Source organism: Pollachius pollachius (assembly GCF_949987615.1).
Source record: "Pollachius pollachius genome assembly, chromosome: 1".
Taxonomy (NCBI): domain Eukaryota; kingdom Metazoa; phylum Chordata; class Actinopteri; order Gadiformes; family Gadidae; genus Pollachius; species Pollachius pollachius.
In genome coordinates this window covers 19,777,197-19,794,662 of record NC_136934.1, presented here as the reverse complement: position 1 = coordinate 19,794,662, position 17,466 = coordinate 19,777,197, and the positions used below count along the sequence as shown (strand labels likewise).

The window sequence follows — 17,466 nt, the reverse complement described above, 5'->3', positions numbered from 1 at the left end:
ACTTCATCTTCTCTGTGGCTGTGGGCGCACACTGCGCTGTGAGTGACAAAGTATAGGGAGGGAGTTGAGGAGAGTGAAGTGGCTGAGGAGGAGGAGGGTGAGGGAGAATGATGGGTGAACAAACAGAGGTTTGACGTGTGGGAGAAAAAATACCCTCTACTCTCTACTGAAATTGGAGAAAGAAGGAACACAGCTCTACTCTTAGGAAACAAGAAAATCAACGACGCCTCTGAGTGCCGACCACGCTCGACCAGACAGCATCTCACCAGGGAATGAACCCCCAGAAGAAACCCTGTAAGAGTGAGCTAGGCAGACGGGCCGGGCACGCAGGCAGTCACACTCAGCCCATAGAAAGCCCCGCCAGCCACACTGGCACTGGTTCAGAGAGCCGCGGGGTGGCGACCAGGCGGTCTGCAGGGGCAGCCCCCACCGACACAGCCTCCTCCAGAGAGCGAGCTGAGCTGAGCAGCATCAACGGAGGACAGGGAGGTCGTCCCCCGAACACAGACCCAGGGGAAAGACTTCTCAAAGGTTTAGTTCACTGCTGTGACCGTGGTTAATCTGCCGTGCCACCGACCCACCCCACCCCTCCAACCCGTGTCTTTGTGTTGGTGCAGAGGAACAGAGCAGAGGGGTGGGGGCAGCTGTACCGGGCGGAGCGAGGAGGAGACGCGGCGCACCATGGGGAAGTCCAACAGCAAGCTGAAGCCGGAGGTGGTGGAGGAGCTGACCAGGAAGACCTACTGTGAGTAACGGTCACACCAGGGAGAGGATAGATGAGAGTCTACAGCACATATGAGAGAGTCTACTGTGAGTAACAGTCACACCAGGGAGAGGATAGATGAGTCTACAGTACATATGAGAGAGTCTACTGTGAGTACAGGTCACACCAGAGAGAGGATAGATGAGAGTCTACAGTACATATAAGAGAGTCTACTGTGAGTAACGGTCACACCAGGGAGAGGATAGATGAGAGTCTACAGTACATATAAGAGAGTCTACTGTGAGTACGGGTCACACCAGGTAGAGGATAGATGAGAGTCTACAGTACATATGAGAGAGTGTACTGTGAGTAACGGTCACACCAGGGAGAGGATAGATGAGAGTCTACAGTACATATGAGAGAGTGTACTGTGAGTAACGGTCACACCAGGTAGAGGATAGATGAGAGTCTACAGTACACTTGAGAGTCTACTGTTTGTAGAGTACACACAAGAGTCTACTGTGAGTAGAGTACACACAACAGTCTACTATGAGTAGGGTAGACACACAAGTCTACTGTGAGTAGAGTAAACACAAGAGTCTACTGTGAGTAGAGTACACATGAACGTTTACTGTGAGTACCTGACGTTCGAGTCTACTGTAAGTTGATTGCACAGAAGTCTACCGTGAGTACAGTACACACAAGGTAGAGAATAGATGAGAGTCTACTGTGAGTACCGTACACACGAGGTGGAGAATAGATGGGAGTCAACTGTGTACGCAAGTTCAAAAAAGATGAGAGAGTTGACCAGGAAGAACTGCTGTGAGTACAAGAGAACAGAATAGATGATGGCGTGAAATTGAATCCTATTGAAATGTGAAACACAACAGGGGACTAGGTATGTGTTTGAAGTGCATGCATATGAAATCTACATAAAGACCAGCCTTTTTAGGAACAAAACAAAAATGCTGCCATCTCCTACATATCCAGCATGTAGGAGATGGCCTTTCTCACCTGCTGGTATTACAGGCTTCTATTCTTCACAGAACAATAGGTTATAGTGAATGTCAGCAGTAAAAACAGCTGCCTGGTGAATTAAAATTGCTCCGTCAATGTTGTGCTCCAGATTGGGAATGGTCAGGTTCTGAAAAATCCCGTAATCAGCATCTTTAAATTACTCTGAGTTGAGCCATGACTATGCAAATGGAAACCTAGCTGGTGGCCGTACCATCTCCCCTTCGTTCAACTTTCTAATGGAGTTTCTCTTCAGCAATTCTTCTTCAGTGTATTTATAATCATCTCAACCCATATAATATTGCTAAGCATTGGTGGATCACAAACAAAGAAAGAAGAATCTAAATTCGATTCCAGAACTGAAATCGTATCTAAACAATGACAAAACAGCACAGCATCATTTCCATTACGTTCCGCATTAAGCCCCAAACAGATCGGATATCTCGCTAATCGGCTGTAAAGCAACGATCTACATCAACAATAAAACATGCTCCTCCTGCAACAGAGCGTATATGAGTGCATTCATATGGATCGCTCTATATATACTTAAAGGTTGCTATATATAACTATGTTATTAATCATGACTCTTTTGTTTCCAGCCCAGCAAGGCCTCATGGTTATTTGTGCAGTGCAGTGTGCAGGTGTGGGTGGGTGTTACCAGCAAATGGCTGCTTAATGACAGCGTTATTTTCATGGCGGTCTGGCCAAGACGAAAAAACAAGAGAGGCTGCTGTAGCAGGAAATTGCTGTGGAGGAAGATTGGGCTTCGTGCTGGGCTGGGGCTGTTTGGTGCTGTCCTTTGCATGCATCTCTCTCTCTCTCTCTCTCTCTCTCTCTCTCTCTCTCTCTCTCTCTCTCTCTCTCTCTCTCTCTCTCTCTCTCTCACTCTCACTCTCACTCTCACTCACTCTGTTTCTGTTTCTTTCTCTCCCTCTGACTCTGTCTTTGCCTCTCTATCTTTCTCTCTCTCTGTCTTTGTATTTGTCTCTCTCTATCTCTCTCCCTCACACCCCAACCCTCTTTCTAATCAATTTCCCTCTTATCCTCTCTTGCTCTCCCACATCTCCCACTAGTCTCCTCACCCCCAGACTCTCCTCTCACCCCTAATGGCGCTCTTTTAGCAGGGAATGGAATAGTATAATTAGGGTCTTATCAGGTTAACATCACTAAGAGGGCCATCAAGATTTCCCTTCCCCGCGTGATCAACCCCTCCTCGCTTTGTTCTCCTGCTTCTCTCAGATCATTCAACATTTGTTCTCTTGTCTCTACTTCTGTCCACCAATCTCTCTCTCTCGCTCTCTCTCTCTCTCTCTCTCTCTCTCTCACTCTCTCTCTCTCTCTCTCTCTCTCTCTCTCTCTCTCTATTATTCTCTCTCCCATGAGAAGGTCTGCCGTCTAAGTCAAAGGTTGCTTTTTGTCTGTGGCCAGGAAAGTGATTGTAAATGTTTACCTACTCTAAAGAGAGGCTGCATTTCCCCAGATAGCATTGTGGTGTTTTTCTGTGAGGACTTGGAGCAGGCAAAAGAAAATACCTTGGATTATCCTCTGTTGACAATGGGGTTTCCACACTGGTTGTGAAATTGTCTTTGTTGACCTTTTTCCCGGAAGATGAAATGCAATTTATTGATATCATTATTATCAATGAATAATTATCATACCTCCGATGATTGGCCTCTATTGCAAAATGAAGTGAGAGCTAGCATGCTGGTTTCCGCCGCTGGCAGTAAGGAAAGCCTCTAAAGGTTGACCCCCGTTATACGAGGGAGTTATAAATGTATATGGCATAGCATGGAAAGACCAGCAATCCCATTAGAAAGACCACAAATCGGTAGTTAGGGCGATGAAGGAGACTTTGTGTCCCAGAATGCAAGCTGGCTGCGTTCTAGCAGACCCCTGGAGGGCCAACGGGCAGAGGAAGGGCCCTGATCTTTCCAGCAGAGGCTGATTGCATTACCGGCCATTGCCTCTGACTGAGTTATGTAAGACCTTTCTATTAAATCCCAGTGTTGGTGAATGGCCGCACTTTCTGGATGGCATTGACTTTTAGGGCCAATTGAACGGTAGCTTGGCTTCGGAAGACTGTTGTGAGATGAACCCTGACATTTATTACCGAGGAATAGGTCACATGATAGGATTCTCAGTGAATCCCTGATTGAGTTGAGGCTATTGTGTGTGTGTGTTAGTATGTATGTGGGGACAAGATACCGACATCAATATTAGAATTCATGCCCCTTGCCCTAAGTCCATGCCCGTGGGGGTGAGTCAGCTGCTGGAGTCTACTCCGGAGCCCTTCTCAATAAGTCCCAGGGCTTGAGATGTATCCATGTCATTTTTTTATTGCACAACATTTGGTTGGCAGGTCAAATCGCACGAGGGTCACAGTGTCTAGCAGTCGTATGCAGACTTAAAATCCAAAGTTCATTCTTGCTCGATGTTCGGCTTGCCATACCTACTTTACAATTAGTGAGGTCGGGGGGGGGGGGGGGGGGGGGGGGGGGGGGGGGTTGTGCTCGGCTTGCGCACGCACCAACAAATGCCACACACGGCGGACACAAAGTAACAAGTCTCAACTGAATTAAGCATTTACTCATCTCTGAGAAGTTCAAAATCGCTGATTTTGTATACAGTTGTACTTGGGTTAAAACAAAGGTCTAGACCTCAATGACCTCATAGCTGGCTATGGGCAGGCCTGAAACAGATTGAGGTCAAAGGTGTTGGCCTACTGCGTGGGTTGTACCTACCCCAAAGGGCCAGCAGGCTTACACCAATGCAAATCATTCCCAGCCCTTGTTATCAGCAGTGTGCCTCTGAGGGCTGACAAGGAGGGTGATGCTTTGGAGGGTGAGAGACCAGATAGAAAATGGAGAGCCATGGCTAAATTGAGAATTGCAGATGAGGTGGCTTGTGCAGGCCTGTGCATGCTGCTGGTCACCTTCACTCATGCTCTCTTCCTGCAGTTCACCTCCATTCCCCTTCTGACCTTTAACGTTTCAGCAGATGAAGAGATGTTCTGCAGGTTGTGTAGTGATGCTTTCTACTGCAATTGTGGGGTTGTATTAGGAGCTAAGTGTTTTAGAATAGGAACCACTGATGTCAAAGTCACAGTATGGTCTCTCCACAATAAGACACTGTTGTGTTTCTGGATCACTTCACATTTATACTTATCTCACTCTATTTCTCTTTCAGTTACAGAGAAAGAAGTTCAGCAGTGGTGAGTAAAGTAATTCCATTATTCATGATGTTTTGTCCATTCATGATGTGTGGCTTATATCTGCAAAGCTATCTTTTGTGCAAAACATGAACCATAATGGTTGCTTAACGTTGACCTAGATACAGAAACCATCTTCTTTTCCTTTTCTGTTGTCTTTTTTTTCACTCGATATCTAGGAATATAAGTATTTAAAGATGAGACGCTGGAGTACTATAACTATGTGTTATCTCTCTCCCACTGCCCTGAAGAGAGTGTTCTGAAAATAGATTGACTTTGAATCGTCACGACACAGAGACACAGTGACTTTCAACCCTGTTAACAATGATAACCAACTCCTCAATGATGCAATACCCCACCACTACCTTTTGGGGCAACAATGGACGTGCTTTGATGCTCCACAGACGTTCTTCAAGGCTCTGTATGAGCTCTCCTTACGAGCCTCGGAGAGGTTGATAATTATAAGAGATGTACCTTTAGAATTTTCCAATTAGAAAATTAGAAAGACTTGGATCATTTTCTACCGCTCACTCGGTCGCTCCTGCTTCCTTCTTCCAAGGTCCATTGTTTAGCTGTGCCCTGTGCATTCCAGGTCTTTCTTTGTAGAGGGAGCGCACAATTCAACCCGGTTCGTTCCAGCGATGATGGATGCATCATCTGCCATTCCTACATTCACTGTATGCCATGGCACGGCCATTGTTGTAAACAAATAGCTTCCATCAGAAGTGGGAGCAAAAAATGCGCTCTCAATCTCTCTCGCTTTCTCTTGCTTTCTCTCACTCTCTCTCTCTTTCTCTCACTCTCTCTCGTCTATCTTGCTCTCTCTCGTCTTTACACACGAGTTATCCATCTTTGCCTTTGCCTCTCGCAACCCTATTCTGCATGCATGACAAGAGCCGTGCCTTGGCATTCTTTAACCCTTTACGCCCTCCTTTGGAGGGTTTATGGAGTGTGTGTGTGTGTGTGTGTGTGTGTGTGTGTGTGTGTGTGTGTGTGTGTGTGTGTGTGTGTATGCGTGTGTGTGGGGGGCAAGGCCAAGTTCACTGTCCACAACAGCGATGGTATTAAACAGCAGTGGTGTCTCTATGCCTCTAGGCATCAGCGTGCCAGGACATGGCCTTTCTCGAGGGCTGCTTTAGTTTCCTGAGGCAGAATACTGTTCTTTTCCTCTCCTGCCTCTTTCTACTTCCTCTCCCTTTCTCCTTTCCCTTCCTCCCTCCATCCTCCCTCCTTCCCTCCCTCCCTCATCCTCTCCCTCATTCCCCCTCCCCTCCTAAACCCACTCCCTCCCTCTCTGGCTCCCTCTCTCCCTCCCTTCCTCCCACCCTCCTGCCCTCTTCATCATCACCTCTATCCCCCTCTTCCTCCTCCTCCTCTTCCTCTTTCTCCTCCCTCCCTCACTCCCTCGCCTTCTCACTCCCTCGCTGCCTTACTGCCTCCCTCTATCCTCCCACCTCCCTCCCTCCTCCTCCGCATCGTCTTCCTCCCTCCTTCCTCCATCCTCCTACCTCCCTCCTCCTCCTCATCATCTTCCTCCCTCCCTCCTCCATCCTCCTACCTCCATCCCTCCTCCTCATCTTCCTCCCTCCCTCTCTCCATCCTCCTAATCAGGCTGTGTTGCCACTCTCATTCATTCTATTGGTCTCCACTCTGCCCGCGCCTTTCTGTAGAGATCTCGCATGACCACCTCCTCATAGATCAGCAGCGGCGATGCTGCCTGTAGGGATGATGAGAGGGAACTTTACCAGGGGGGAATATGGCAGATGGTGCGTAAGTAGAGCACAGGGGACGCGGATGGTACACAAAACAGAATTACCCAGGTTAGATAAATGCCTGCGCCGTGCTTTCATTATGTCTCCTGCTCTCTTTCATTTTAGTTTTGTTGTATTAAGGGGACAGTGGTAGTACGCTGAGGGGAGGCCCGCCTCAAATCAATGCCGTCGCACACTGATGCTCCTGCCAAGGAAAGCAGAGCAGAAGCCACAGACAACACTTTAGCAGAAGCCTCGGTGGTGTTGGTGGCGCTGGTGGCAGTGGCCAAAAACTGGAGATGCTGTAGCCAGCAATAAATATTTCATCCTCAAGTCTGGCAACGTTGGCCCGGCCCCGGTCTGATTCATAGTGTCAATGTCTGGCATGTTGTGGTTGAGGACAGAAGGAGATGGACGAGCGACACTTGGATAGCAGTCATGCAAACCACTGATGCATGGAACACCTGAGCCAACCTGGAGTGTGTGTGCAGGTGTTATAGCTGTTGTATAGAGGAGGTACCACGCAGCATAGCTATAGACTAGTGATCCCCAAGGCTACAGCTTGCATTGTTTGAAGGGCCACTGAAATACCAGGGTAAATATAAACAATTCAACTAGAAAAGCACTCTATATACAGTGGGGCAAAAAAGTATTTAGTCAGCCACCAATTGTGCAAGTTCTCCCACTTAAAAAGATGAGAGAGGCCTGTAATTTTCATCATAGGTATACCTCAGCTATGAGAGACAAAATGAAAAAAAAAAAAATCTAGAAAATCACATTGTCTGATTTTTAAAGAATTTATTTGCAAATTATGGTGGAAAATAAGTATTTGGTCAATAACAAAAGGTCATCTCAATACTTTGTTACATGCCCTTTGTTGGCAATGACAGAGGTCAAACGTTTTCTGTAAGTCTTTACAAGGTTTTCACACACTGCTGCTGGTATTTTGGCCCATTCCTCCATGCAGATCTCCTCTAGAGCAGTGATGTTTTTGGGCCTTCCCTGGGCAACACAGACTTTCAACTCCCTCCAAAGATTTTCTATGGGGTTGAGATCTGGAGACTGGCTAGGCCACTCCAGGACCTTGAAATGCTTCTTACGAAGCCACTCCTTCGTTGCCCGGGCGGTGTGTTTGGGGTCATTGTCATGCTGAAAGACCCAGCCACGTTTCATCTTCAGTGCCCTTGCTGATGGAAGGAGGTTTTCACTCAAAATCTCACGATACATGGCCCCATTCATTCTTTCCGTCACACGGATCAGACGTCCTGGTCCCTTGGCAGAAAAACAGCCCCAAAGCATGATGTTTCCACCCCCATGCTTCACTGTAGGTATGATGTTCTTTGGATGCAACTCAGCATTCTTTCTCCTCCAAAAACGACGAGTTGAGTTTTTACCAAAAAGTTCTATTTTGGTTTCATCTGACCATATGACATTCTCTCAATCCTGTTCTGGATCATCCAAATGCTCTCTAGCAAACTTCAAACGGGCCCGGACATGCACTGGCTTTAGCAGGGGGACACGTCTGGCACTGCAGGATTTGAGTCCTTGGCGGCGTAGTGTGTTAGTGATGGTAGCCTTTGTTACTTTGGTCCCAGCTCTCTGGAGGTCATTCACTAGGTCACCCCGTGTGGTTCTGGGATTTTAGTTCACCGTTCTTGTGATCATTTTGACCCCACATGGTGAGATCTTGCATGGAGCCCCAGATCGAGGGAGATTATCAGTGGTCTTGTATGTATTCAATTTCCTAATAATTGCTCCCACAGTTGATTTCTTCACACCAAGCTGCTTACCTATTGCAGATTCAGACTTCCCAGCCTGGTGCAGGTCTATAATTGTGTTTCTGGTGTCCTTTGACAGCTCTGTGGTCTTGGCCATAGTGGAGTTTGGAGTGTGACTGTTTCAGGTTGTGGACAGGTGTCTTTTATACTGATAAGGAGTTGAAACAGGTGCCATTAATACAGGTAACGAGTGGAGGACAGAGGAGCCTCTTAAAGAAGAAGTTACAGGTCTGTGACAGCCAGAAATCTTGCTGGTTTGTAGGTGACCAAATACTTATTTTCCACCATAATTTGCAAATAAATTCTAAAAAATCAGACAATGTGATTTTCTGGATTTTTTTTTTTCATTTTGTCTCTCATAGCTGAGATACCTATGATGAAAATTACAGGCCTCTCTCGTCTTTTTAAGTGGGAGAACTTGCACGATTGGTGGCTGACTAAATACTTTTTTGCCCCACTGTATATATAGTCCTTTAATTTGTATTATTTTTCCCTGCTCTATGTTAACCAACTAAAAGTAAAACAAACCATCCTATCTTTATGCTTTGTATGACGTTTTACAAGTCATTGCAAAATTAATTTGCTTGAGAAAGGTGTGACTTTTTTCACACCATACTTATTCTATTCATTTTGGTAAAACATCATCATGTACTGCTATTGCTGCACTTTGAACAGTGCTTTGATGAAATCCCCCATTGCAATGGGCAATACCTTGAAACTCCATGGCATCTCTCCAGATAATGCGAATTGCACTCTCCTCTTTTGTTCTTGCTGAACTCTCCCTTCTGCCGCTGCTTCCCAGAGATTTTCTCTGTATCCTTGACAACGAGGATGAGGGGATGCTGGCTTCATTAAAAGCATTGCAGATTAAAAGTAGAAAAGTTTTTTTTCTACATTGACAGGGAGAGCCAATGAGAGAGAGAGAGAGAGAGAGAGAGAGAGAGAGAGAGAGAGAGAGAGAGAGAGAGACGTGCCGAGCTTCAGTCTCAACATTAGAGCACTCCCTCCCTGGTCTTAATTACAGCCCAGGCGCCAGTAGAAGCAGCAAAGACTGACTCACGGAAAGAACTTGCTTCACGCAGATCAAACTCGCCTGCACTCGCTCGTCCATAGCAAGGACACAACAACCATCTCTTTATAGAATGACCTTCTACCAACCTTTCGCCTTTTATTAATGGATCCATTCTTCTTCTGGTTATTTAAATAGCACGGTCTTCCTCACGCCTTGGCCCGTCAGACCAGCCCCTGTGTGTGTGCCGTACGAGGGGAGAAGCCGCCCACCTTCTGAGTGACTGCTTTTGAAATTGCTCATGAAATGCTTCTATATTTAGGGCTAACCGAGATGTCAAGTCACTCTGGATGTGTCCTCTCCTGAGGCGGGCAGAGGAGGCACACAGCCATCCCTCAGTTATGCACATTATCAGCCCGACGGGAGTGCCGGGTCATTTGATTAAACACTCTGGCCCCACACTGGTGCTGATTGGATCAGCACCCTGGGCTCTGAACAACAACACTAGTAGCTTTTCAGTCTTTTTTGATCTGAATCTTTTCTCATGCTGACTGCATGAGGGATGTGTTGGTGATGTGTAGTGCCTGAACAATTCGTCCTCTGGTAGTTTTTGTCGTTTGTTCTTTCACAATATTCATTCTATATTTATACTACACCCCCCAACTTGACTTACTCTGTTTATCTTTTTCTTACAGGTATAAAGGATTTATTAAGGATTGTCCAAGTGGACAACTCGATGCTGTCGGCTTCCAGAAGATTTACAAGCAGTTCTTTCCGTTCGGGGATCCCACAAAGTTCGCCTCCTTTGTGTTCAACGTCTTTGATGAGAACAAGGTTAGTAAATGGACTGCTGGCTAGAGATGTAAATGGGAGCGACCATTTGGCTGCTATTAGCCGCTAATGATATTGTCCCGGATAGAGTTGTAGTGTTGCTATAAATAACTGGAAGCCATTTTGAAATTGTGTTGGCAAAGACAGAGGTTGAATAAATTGAATACCGTCCAATACAGAGTACATGTGCGCTTCCAAATGTAACACAAACAAATATATAAAAAGCTGAATGGATATTGAAATATATTCATGAGAATGAATGTTCATGATTTATAATATATATGATTAAAGTCCCAATGCGTAACACTTAAGCTATCCCATAGTTTATACATAACCTTGAAATACCTGTAATCAATGCTGATCGATAGGGGATTCAATAATGTGATCAATAAAATCTGAATTAAACTGTAATATTATGTAATATTTGTTAAGAGCTGTCTGGGTATAGTTATAATAAGTAATGGAGGGAAGTTGATCCTGTGCCACACATACAATAGCGTTGATTGCCTTCAGACTCAGTATCTTAAAATAACAACACTAACAATAATTGCAATCCTAACATATATGCTATTCAGACGGACCCCAATTCTAAAGGTATGCCATGTTTGGCTGTAATCAATGCTTTCTTTTGTAAGGGGTATGGGTGTTTTTGGAATGGAGGCTGGCTTAGAGGGAAGAACAGGCCTATGGTAGAAGCAGCCCCCTCAAGGGCTTTATATCAAAAAGTGGCAGAAAAGGCTTTGAGTAAGTGAGACGCTGGAGTCATACTGTCTCAATCTTATCAATACAGTGATTTTTAGTCTGAGGCGACCTATAGAGAGAGAGGTTGTTGATAGGTACTGATCCCCAAAGAGGATAATTTCTCGGCTCAAATAGGTGAGAGGATGTCTGTCTTCTTGGATTTCTGTCTGGTAGGAAGACTGTCTGGCCAGCTGTCTGGTCAGATATCTGGAGGAGAAACAGATAGATTATCTGGCCCCGAGGGCTGGACAGACATGGAACCTGAACGCACTGCTCAGCGCTTTAAAACTCCAATCTTCACCAGTGTTTGTAATAACGTAATAATATTTTTTCAATAACAGAGTAATCGAACTAGTTACTGTTTCCGTCGTTACAACGCCGTTACCATTACTGTACGTTAAATGCAGTGCGTTACTATGAATTGATTGAATAAACTGTGTAATCCGAACGCACCCCTGGCTCCATACACAAACTGCTAGTGAGGAGACCGGGTGGGTTAATAACGACATAAGCGATTATGATTGGCTAAGGCGTGAGTCATGTTTCATGGTAGCCAATCGGAGCTAGTGTTTTTACACACAAGTCAGGACACGTGCGGCACACACACACACACACACACACACACACACACACACACACACACACACACACACACACACACACACACACACACACAAACGCACACACAAAACAGATTTGAAGAAGCAGCAGAATTGGCGAGTCCGGAGCAATCCGATGAAAAGTTGGCATTTTCTGTAGTATACGGCAGATGTTCCACAGCCTTTGCAACTAAGCAAATTAAAATTTAGTTGGAAGTATATCAGGTTCTTGAATGGGCAGTTCAACCATTTAACACATTAAGGCCAAGTAAAAACTGCTCAGAAAAATCCAAATTCTTTGACATATAGCAACTTTCTTTTTTTACAGTAACACAAATAGTTACTTTCCCTGGTAACTACTTACTTTTATTATAGAGTAAATCAGTTACTAACTCAGTTACTTTTTGGAGCAAGTAGTGAGTAACTATAACTAATTACTTTTTTAAAGTAACGTTCCCATCACTGATCTTCAGCATTCAGCTCAGCAAGCTTTTCATATTAAGATGTCGCTGTTGTTTTGTGATGAAAAAGACACACCGCAAAACAAATGAAAAGTTAGGAAAACATATTCCATGTCTGTGTGGGCTTTGTTGAGTCAGAGTCACCAACTTAAAGTTGCACGGTTGTCTGTCAAAAATAATGAGCCAGCTTGCAATGCTTTTCAGAAGATACTCGTGATTCAAGTGAACATCCTACAAGCGGTTTTGATTGTGTTCAGGTGCCCAATACAGAGGTTATTGATATCCAGTTTCTGTATTTACTCATGTACAGAGAACTACTATAAAAATTGCATTTGCATTTCTTTATATTCTCACTTGAGTATCAATGGCTGCAAATGCCTTTTTTCCTTTTTTTGAAAATGTTCAGTCTGGTCGCCGCTACTATCTCCTCTCACAGCCGGCCATCTCCTTGTTCAGCCAATCACAGCCTCCGCTAAGCCCTTGCTGCCGCGGGCCACAATTTCAGGGAGTTAATAGGAAACGCAGCCCCCCGTTGTAAGCAAAGCATTCCAACATAGACGAGCGAGAAATCAAAACAACTGCCTGAGTCAGAGTGAGATTTCGCCTTGTTGGGAGGAGAAGTTTCTGCCATGTCTACTGAAGACAGAATGGCGGGAGGATTGGTGGAGTTTACATGGTGTTGGGGAGGTGGGTTGAACCATACCTGCCCTGAATATTCACCGGTCCTATGTGCTACACCTTTCAAGCGATGCGCCGGTGGCATCCGTCTCACTAATGACCAGAGATGGCATTTCCCGCTTGAGAGTGGGAGAGAGGGAGAGAGAGGGAGAGAGAGAGAAAGAGAGAGGGAGAGAGAGAGAGAGAGAGAGAGGGAGAGAGAGAGAGAGAGAGGGAGAAAGAGAGAGGGAGAGAGAGAGAGAGAGACAGAGAAAGAGAGAGGGGGAGAGAGAGAGAGAGAGAGAGAGAGGGAGAGAAAGAGAGAGGGGGGGAGAGAGCGAGGGAGAGAGGGAGAGAGAGGGAGAAAGAGAGAGAGAGAGAGACAGAGAGAGAGAGAGAGAGGGAGAGAAAGAGAAAGGGGGAGAGAGACGGAGAAGAGGGGGGAGGGGGAGGGGGAGAGGGGGCAGGGCAGAAATAGCAGCCCACTTGGAGCCAGCGGTCTGGCCTGGTTTTCACTTTGTTTTTCCTGGCAGACTCGCACAGGAGAGAGCTGATGCTGAGAGCAGGTACGACGAGCCATGGACAGAGCCTCTCTCTCCCTCTCTTACCTCCCTGTCACTCCTCTGCAGGACGGACGCATCGAGTTTTCCGAGTTCATCCAGGCGCTGTCGGTCACTTCCCGCGGCACCCTGGATGAGAAGCTGAGATGTAAGTAGGTCTGGGCAACAGGAGTACCCCCCCCCCCCCCCTCCCCTTTGCTCCCTCCCCTCAGCATGCCTTTGGACCTTCAAACGGCAGGACCATGGGGTGATTGTTATACAGTGCATGACAAAGAGGATTCCCCCGCTCAAAAAAAAAATGCTAATAAATAATTGTCAGATAGGCAGCAGTTAGGACATGCCTCTGTGCGTGTGTGTGTGTGTGTGTGGGAGGTGGACTTTATTTAGTAACCATGTTCCTAGAGAAACCTCTGATAACTGATTCTTTTTTTGTTATTTTTCAATTCAGAAAACATTATTCTACTTGTCTATTTCCGTTTTTTTGCATTTCCTATTTGTCTTGCCAAGGCTCACTCGTCTGGCCTCATGTTCAGCAGAACCTGGCCCCATTGTCCTTCTCATGAACCTGGTTCCAGCATCCCATTGCCTCAACAGCTGAGCTGCAGCAGTCAATGCCATGTTGTCTCATGTCCTCCGGTCTGCAGGGGCCTTTAAGCTGTACGACCTCGATAACGACGGCTACATCACCCGCGACGAGATGCTGAACATCGTGGATGCCATTTATCAGATGGTGGTGAGTGATTATTAAGTGTGAGCCGTCTGTACATGTAGCCGCCCTGCAGCGCTGCAGGCTGTAAGCTCTCTCTCTGTGTTGTAGGGAAACACAGTGGAGCTGCCAGAGGAGGAGAACACGCCAGAGAAGAGAGTGGACCGCATCTTTGCCATGATGGACAAGGTCTGTGTGAAGAACCTCCTATTTCTGCACTCCAACAACGACTATGATCGATTTAGCGCTCCCCGTGAATCATTACTTAAATGTGCTTGCGGTAAAATTAAGGTGCTGTTATTTGAGCATAATTTGTGAGAGATGGCACAGCCGTTGGTCAGATATGAGTGGGTGAAATGTGCTGTGAGAATATGTCTCCAGTTGACTGCGCCGGCCTCTGAATGACCTAACTTAGATTTGAGGACGCTGCTGGCTTATTTCTAAACTAGAATTCTGGTTCAGATCCATCCTGCCTGTCAATCAAAGGGTTTTGAATGCCTTCTCAATGGCTGAGAAACGCCATGTGGGGTGGACCATGTATCTTTGGTTGTTTAGTTTCAAAATCTTGCTCTCTTGTGCTTGTACCTGCAGTAGTTTGAAGTAATTCATTATTAATGAACATAGTGAAATTGATGCAAAATCAATCATCAAATAAACCTGAAGAATAAGAAATTAAACCAAATTGTGCTGCATCAAGACCTGCCTCCTCCCTGCTCTTATTCGTCACCCATACCACTGTCTTCTGCCCGAGAAACTGCCTGATTGCCAAACCTCACTCCACCCGAACCAATCTTTACATCAACCTACCTACAGTTCCTACAAACAAAATTAACAAAAACATAGCACAGATAACAAAGAGGTATTCACACTTCTGAACATGGCTTTCTATGGAGGATTTGTTTCTGGGTCACTACCTCGATATCTCCAGAGACATGAAGAGGTCTGAATCCCCCCCCTTCGGAGATTCACCCAGACACTGCGCTACTTGAAGCCGGGGGACGGGGGTGGGAAGGCAGGCAAGATTCCTTCACCCACACCTGCTCCTTAATGTCATGTATCTCATTATCTCACAGTGCATCTGCTAATTGGAATAATAGAAAATGGCAAGTTTTGGAAGACTTTACAGACTATACAACACAGGGTGTCCTCAAATCATTTGTAGCGCAACAGAATATGTGTTACCCATCAAGGGCATTCATGCTAAAGAGATTCAAGTCCAAATGGCAGTGAGCCAGCGTTTGTGCATAAGCAGCGTTCTCGCCCCCTGCTGGCAGGGCCCTGCATGCAGACGCACTTCCCAATCAATAAATGGCTTTCCATTTCATGATGTCCTCTGTTTCTGTTCCAGAACGCAGACGGCAAGCTGACTCTGCAGGAGTTCCAGGAGGGCTCCAAGGCGGACCCGTCTATCGTCCAGGCTCTGTCGCTCTACGACGGCCTCGTGTAGGGCATGTGAGGTAAGGGGGCGGTGCCACGGCATACGGGGCGTCCAATAGAATCACTCCCCCGCTCCGACTACCTTTATAACCAGATCATGAAATCATCGGAGAGGAAAATATGAAAGGGGATTGAGGCTTTGGGTTGCAGACAAAGCAGAAAAGGAGCCATTGTCAGTTCCCAGTCTGCCCTTATGAATTATTCAAATGTCCTACTTGATTGCTGGCAATCACACCAAGTAGCAGGCCTTTGCAGGGGCTCTGTGAAGAGCGTTGCAGCTTCTCCACCCACCAGCGCATTGTTCTGCCCGTCATCAACTCTGTTTGACAGCCCTCTCAACATGTGGCTGACTGGTTTGGGAATCTTGAGATAGGCCTCTGTATTGACACAGACTTTGAAAGAAAATGAATGGGTTTAAAATGTGAATAAAATGGATCAAAAAGATCTAGTAAAATATGCCTGTGTGTGCTTTTTAACACGTGTATATTAGCACAGGTTTTGATCTATCCATTTGTATTTTCTTTTCAGATGGGTCCAGAAATCAGTGTCTGTGTTGCAAAAGCCAATCCGGACCCATCACATCATCAGAGATCTCCCTCGTTGGTGTTCCCCTGGAGGTGCATCATGGGATATCGGGCTTCTTTGGGGGTCCTCCAGTATGGAATTTGTGTCCATGACCACATTTGTACCTAACAAAAACGGATTGTAAAACGACTCTTGTCTCCGGAATATTTACATTACACAGTGTGCCAACCAGTGAACGTGAAGCAGTGCGAGTAAAGCAGTGCACGTGAAGCAGTGCACGTGGGACACGTTTACAGACACGGTGTTGTGGTCGTCTGCGCACCAGTCCTAGTTGGTTGTACCAGGGACACCCCCAGAGCGACTTGCCTCATGAGAGACATGGTCATACACTGTGTGTGTGTGTATGTGTGAGTTTGTGTGTGTGAGTGTGTGTGTGTGTGTGTGTGTGTGTGTGTGTGTGTGTGTGTGTGTGTGTGTGTGTGTGTGTGTGTGTGTGTGTGAGTGCATGTGTGTGTGTGTGTGTCTGTGTTTGGTGAAGATGCATGTGAATCTGATCCGAAGACCTGTGCTGTGATGACTTCATAGTCTGTAGGAGATATGGCAAAGCTGGAAGTGAGGGAGCGAGGGAATGTGGACTTTTGTAAATGGATGTCATGTCGCAGAAGAATAGGCCTATATTATATTGTATTATGTAAATATGACCGTGATAATTAAGACAATTATAATTCCTGCTTGTAAATGTTTTTATTTGCATCAAGTGGGTTCAATGGAACATTGTATTTATTATTATTATTAATATTATTATTATTATTATTATGATCACCCCCAAAACATGCACTTATTTTCCCTTGGGAAAAATGGCCTCCCCTTCTGATTCAGAGGCGACTAAGGTTAAGGAGGTGCCACAGTTTTGTTTTCCTTCTGCTGTTTCGTTGTGGTGTCGGTTTGACGAGGTTTGGGGCCGTGGCGGCCCCCCGTTGTTTCATGGTGTCTCTCTCCCACTTCCGTTAACTGATGTCTTATATCGCCTATGGGTTTACGCGGCCCACATCCTGAACGACCAGCGCTGCTGACACTCATTACAGCTGAAGCCCAGGCCCAGGCTCATAGCCTCCATTGTAAACCACCGCATCCCACCCTCTCTCTCTTTTCAAACACATCAATACTACTGGCTGTAAAAGCTTTTTTTGCGAGAGTAGTGTGGTTGCAACAGTCCTCTTTGTCCTGTGTCTTGTGTGTGTTTATAGAAGCCACAGCATGTGACAATGCCTCTCTCTCCCTCCCTGTTTCTCTATCTCAATCTGTGCCTCCCTGACTCTCTTTCCATCTGTGTCTCTCTCTGACTCACTAGGTCTCTCTCTGACTCTTTCTCTCAATCTGTCTCCGTCTGTCTCTCTCTGTTACTGTCTATCTCTTGCTCTGTGTTTCTCTCCCTCTCTGATTCTCTCCCTCTTCTGGGTCTTTCTCTCTCTCTCTCTCTCTCTCT

General features: G+C 46.0%; 1 protein-coding gene across 1 annotated transcript; it reads left to right on the top strand.

Moving 5' to 3' along the window:
• Nucleotides 1-681: 681 nt before the first annotated feature.
• Nucleotides 682-17,314, top strand: LOC307088380 (neuronal calcium sensor 1; the record flags this gene model as incomplete). The annotated part of the gene is made up of 8 exons (XM_079754237.1): nucleotides 682-745; nucleotides 4,715-4,928; nucleotides 10,159-10,297; nucleotides 13,382-13,460; nucleotides 13,957-14,045; nucleotides 14,130-14,207; nucleotides 15,367-15,475; nucleotides 15,984-17,314. The coding sequence occupies 7 exons, from the start codon at nucleotides 682-684 to the stop codon at nucleotides 15,463-15,465; spliced, it is 762 nt and encodes a 253-aa protein (XP_079610363.1). The 3' UTR covers nucleotides 15,466-15,475; nucleotides 15,984-17,314.
• Between the last annotated feature and the right edge of the window lie 152 nt (nucleotides 17,315-17,466).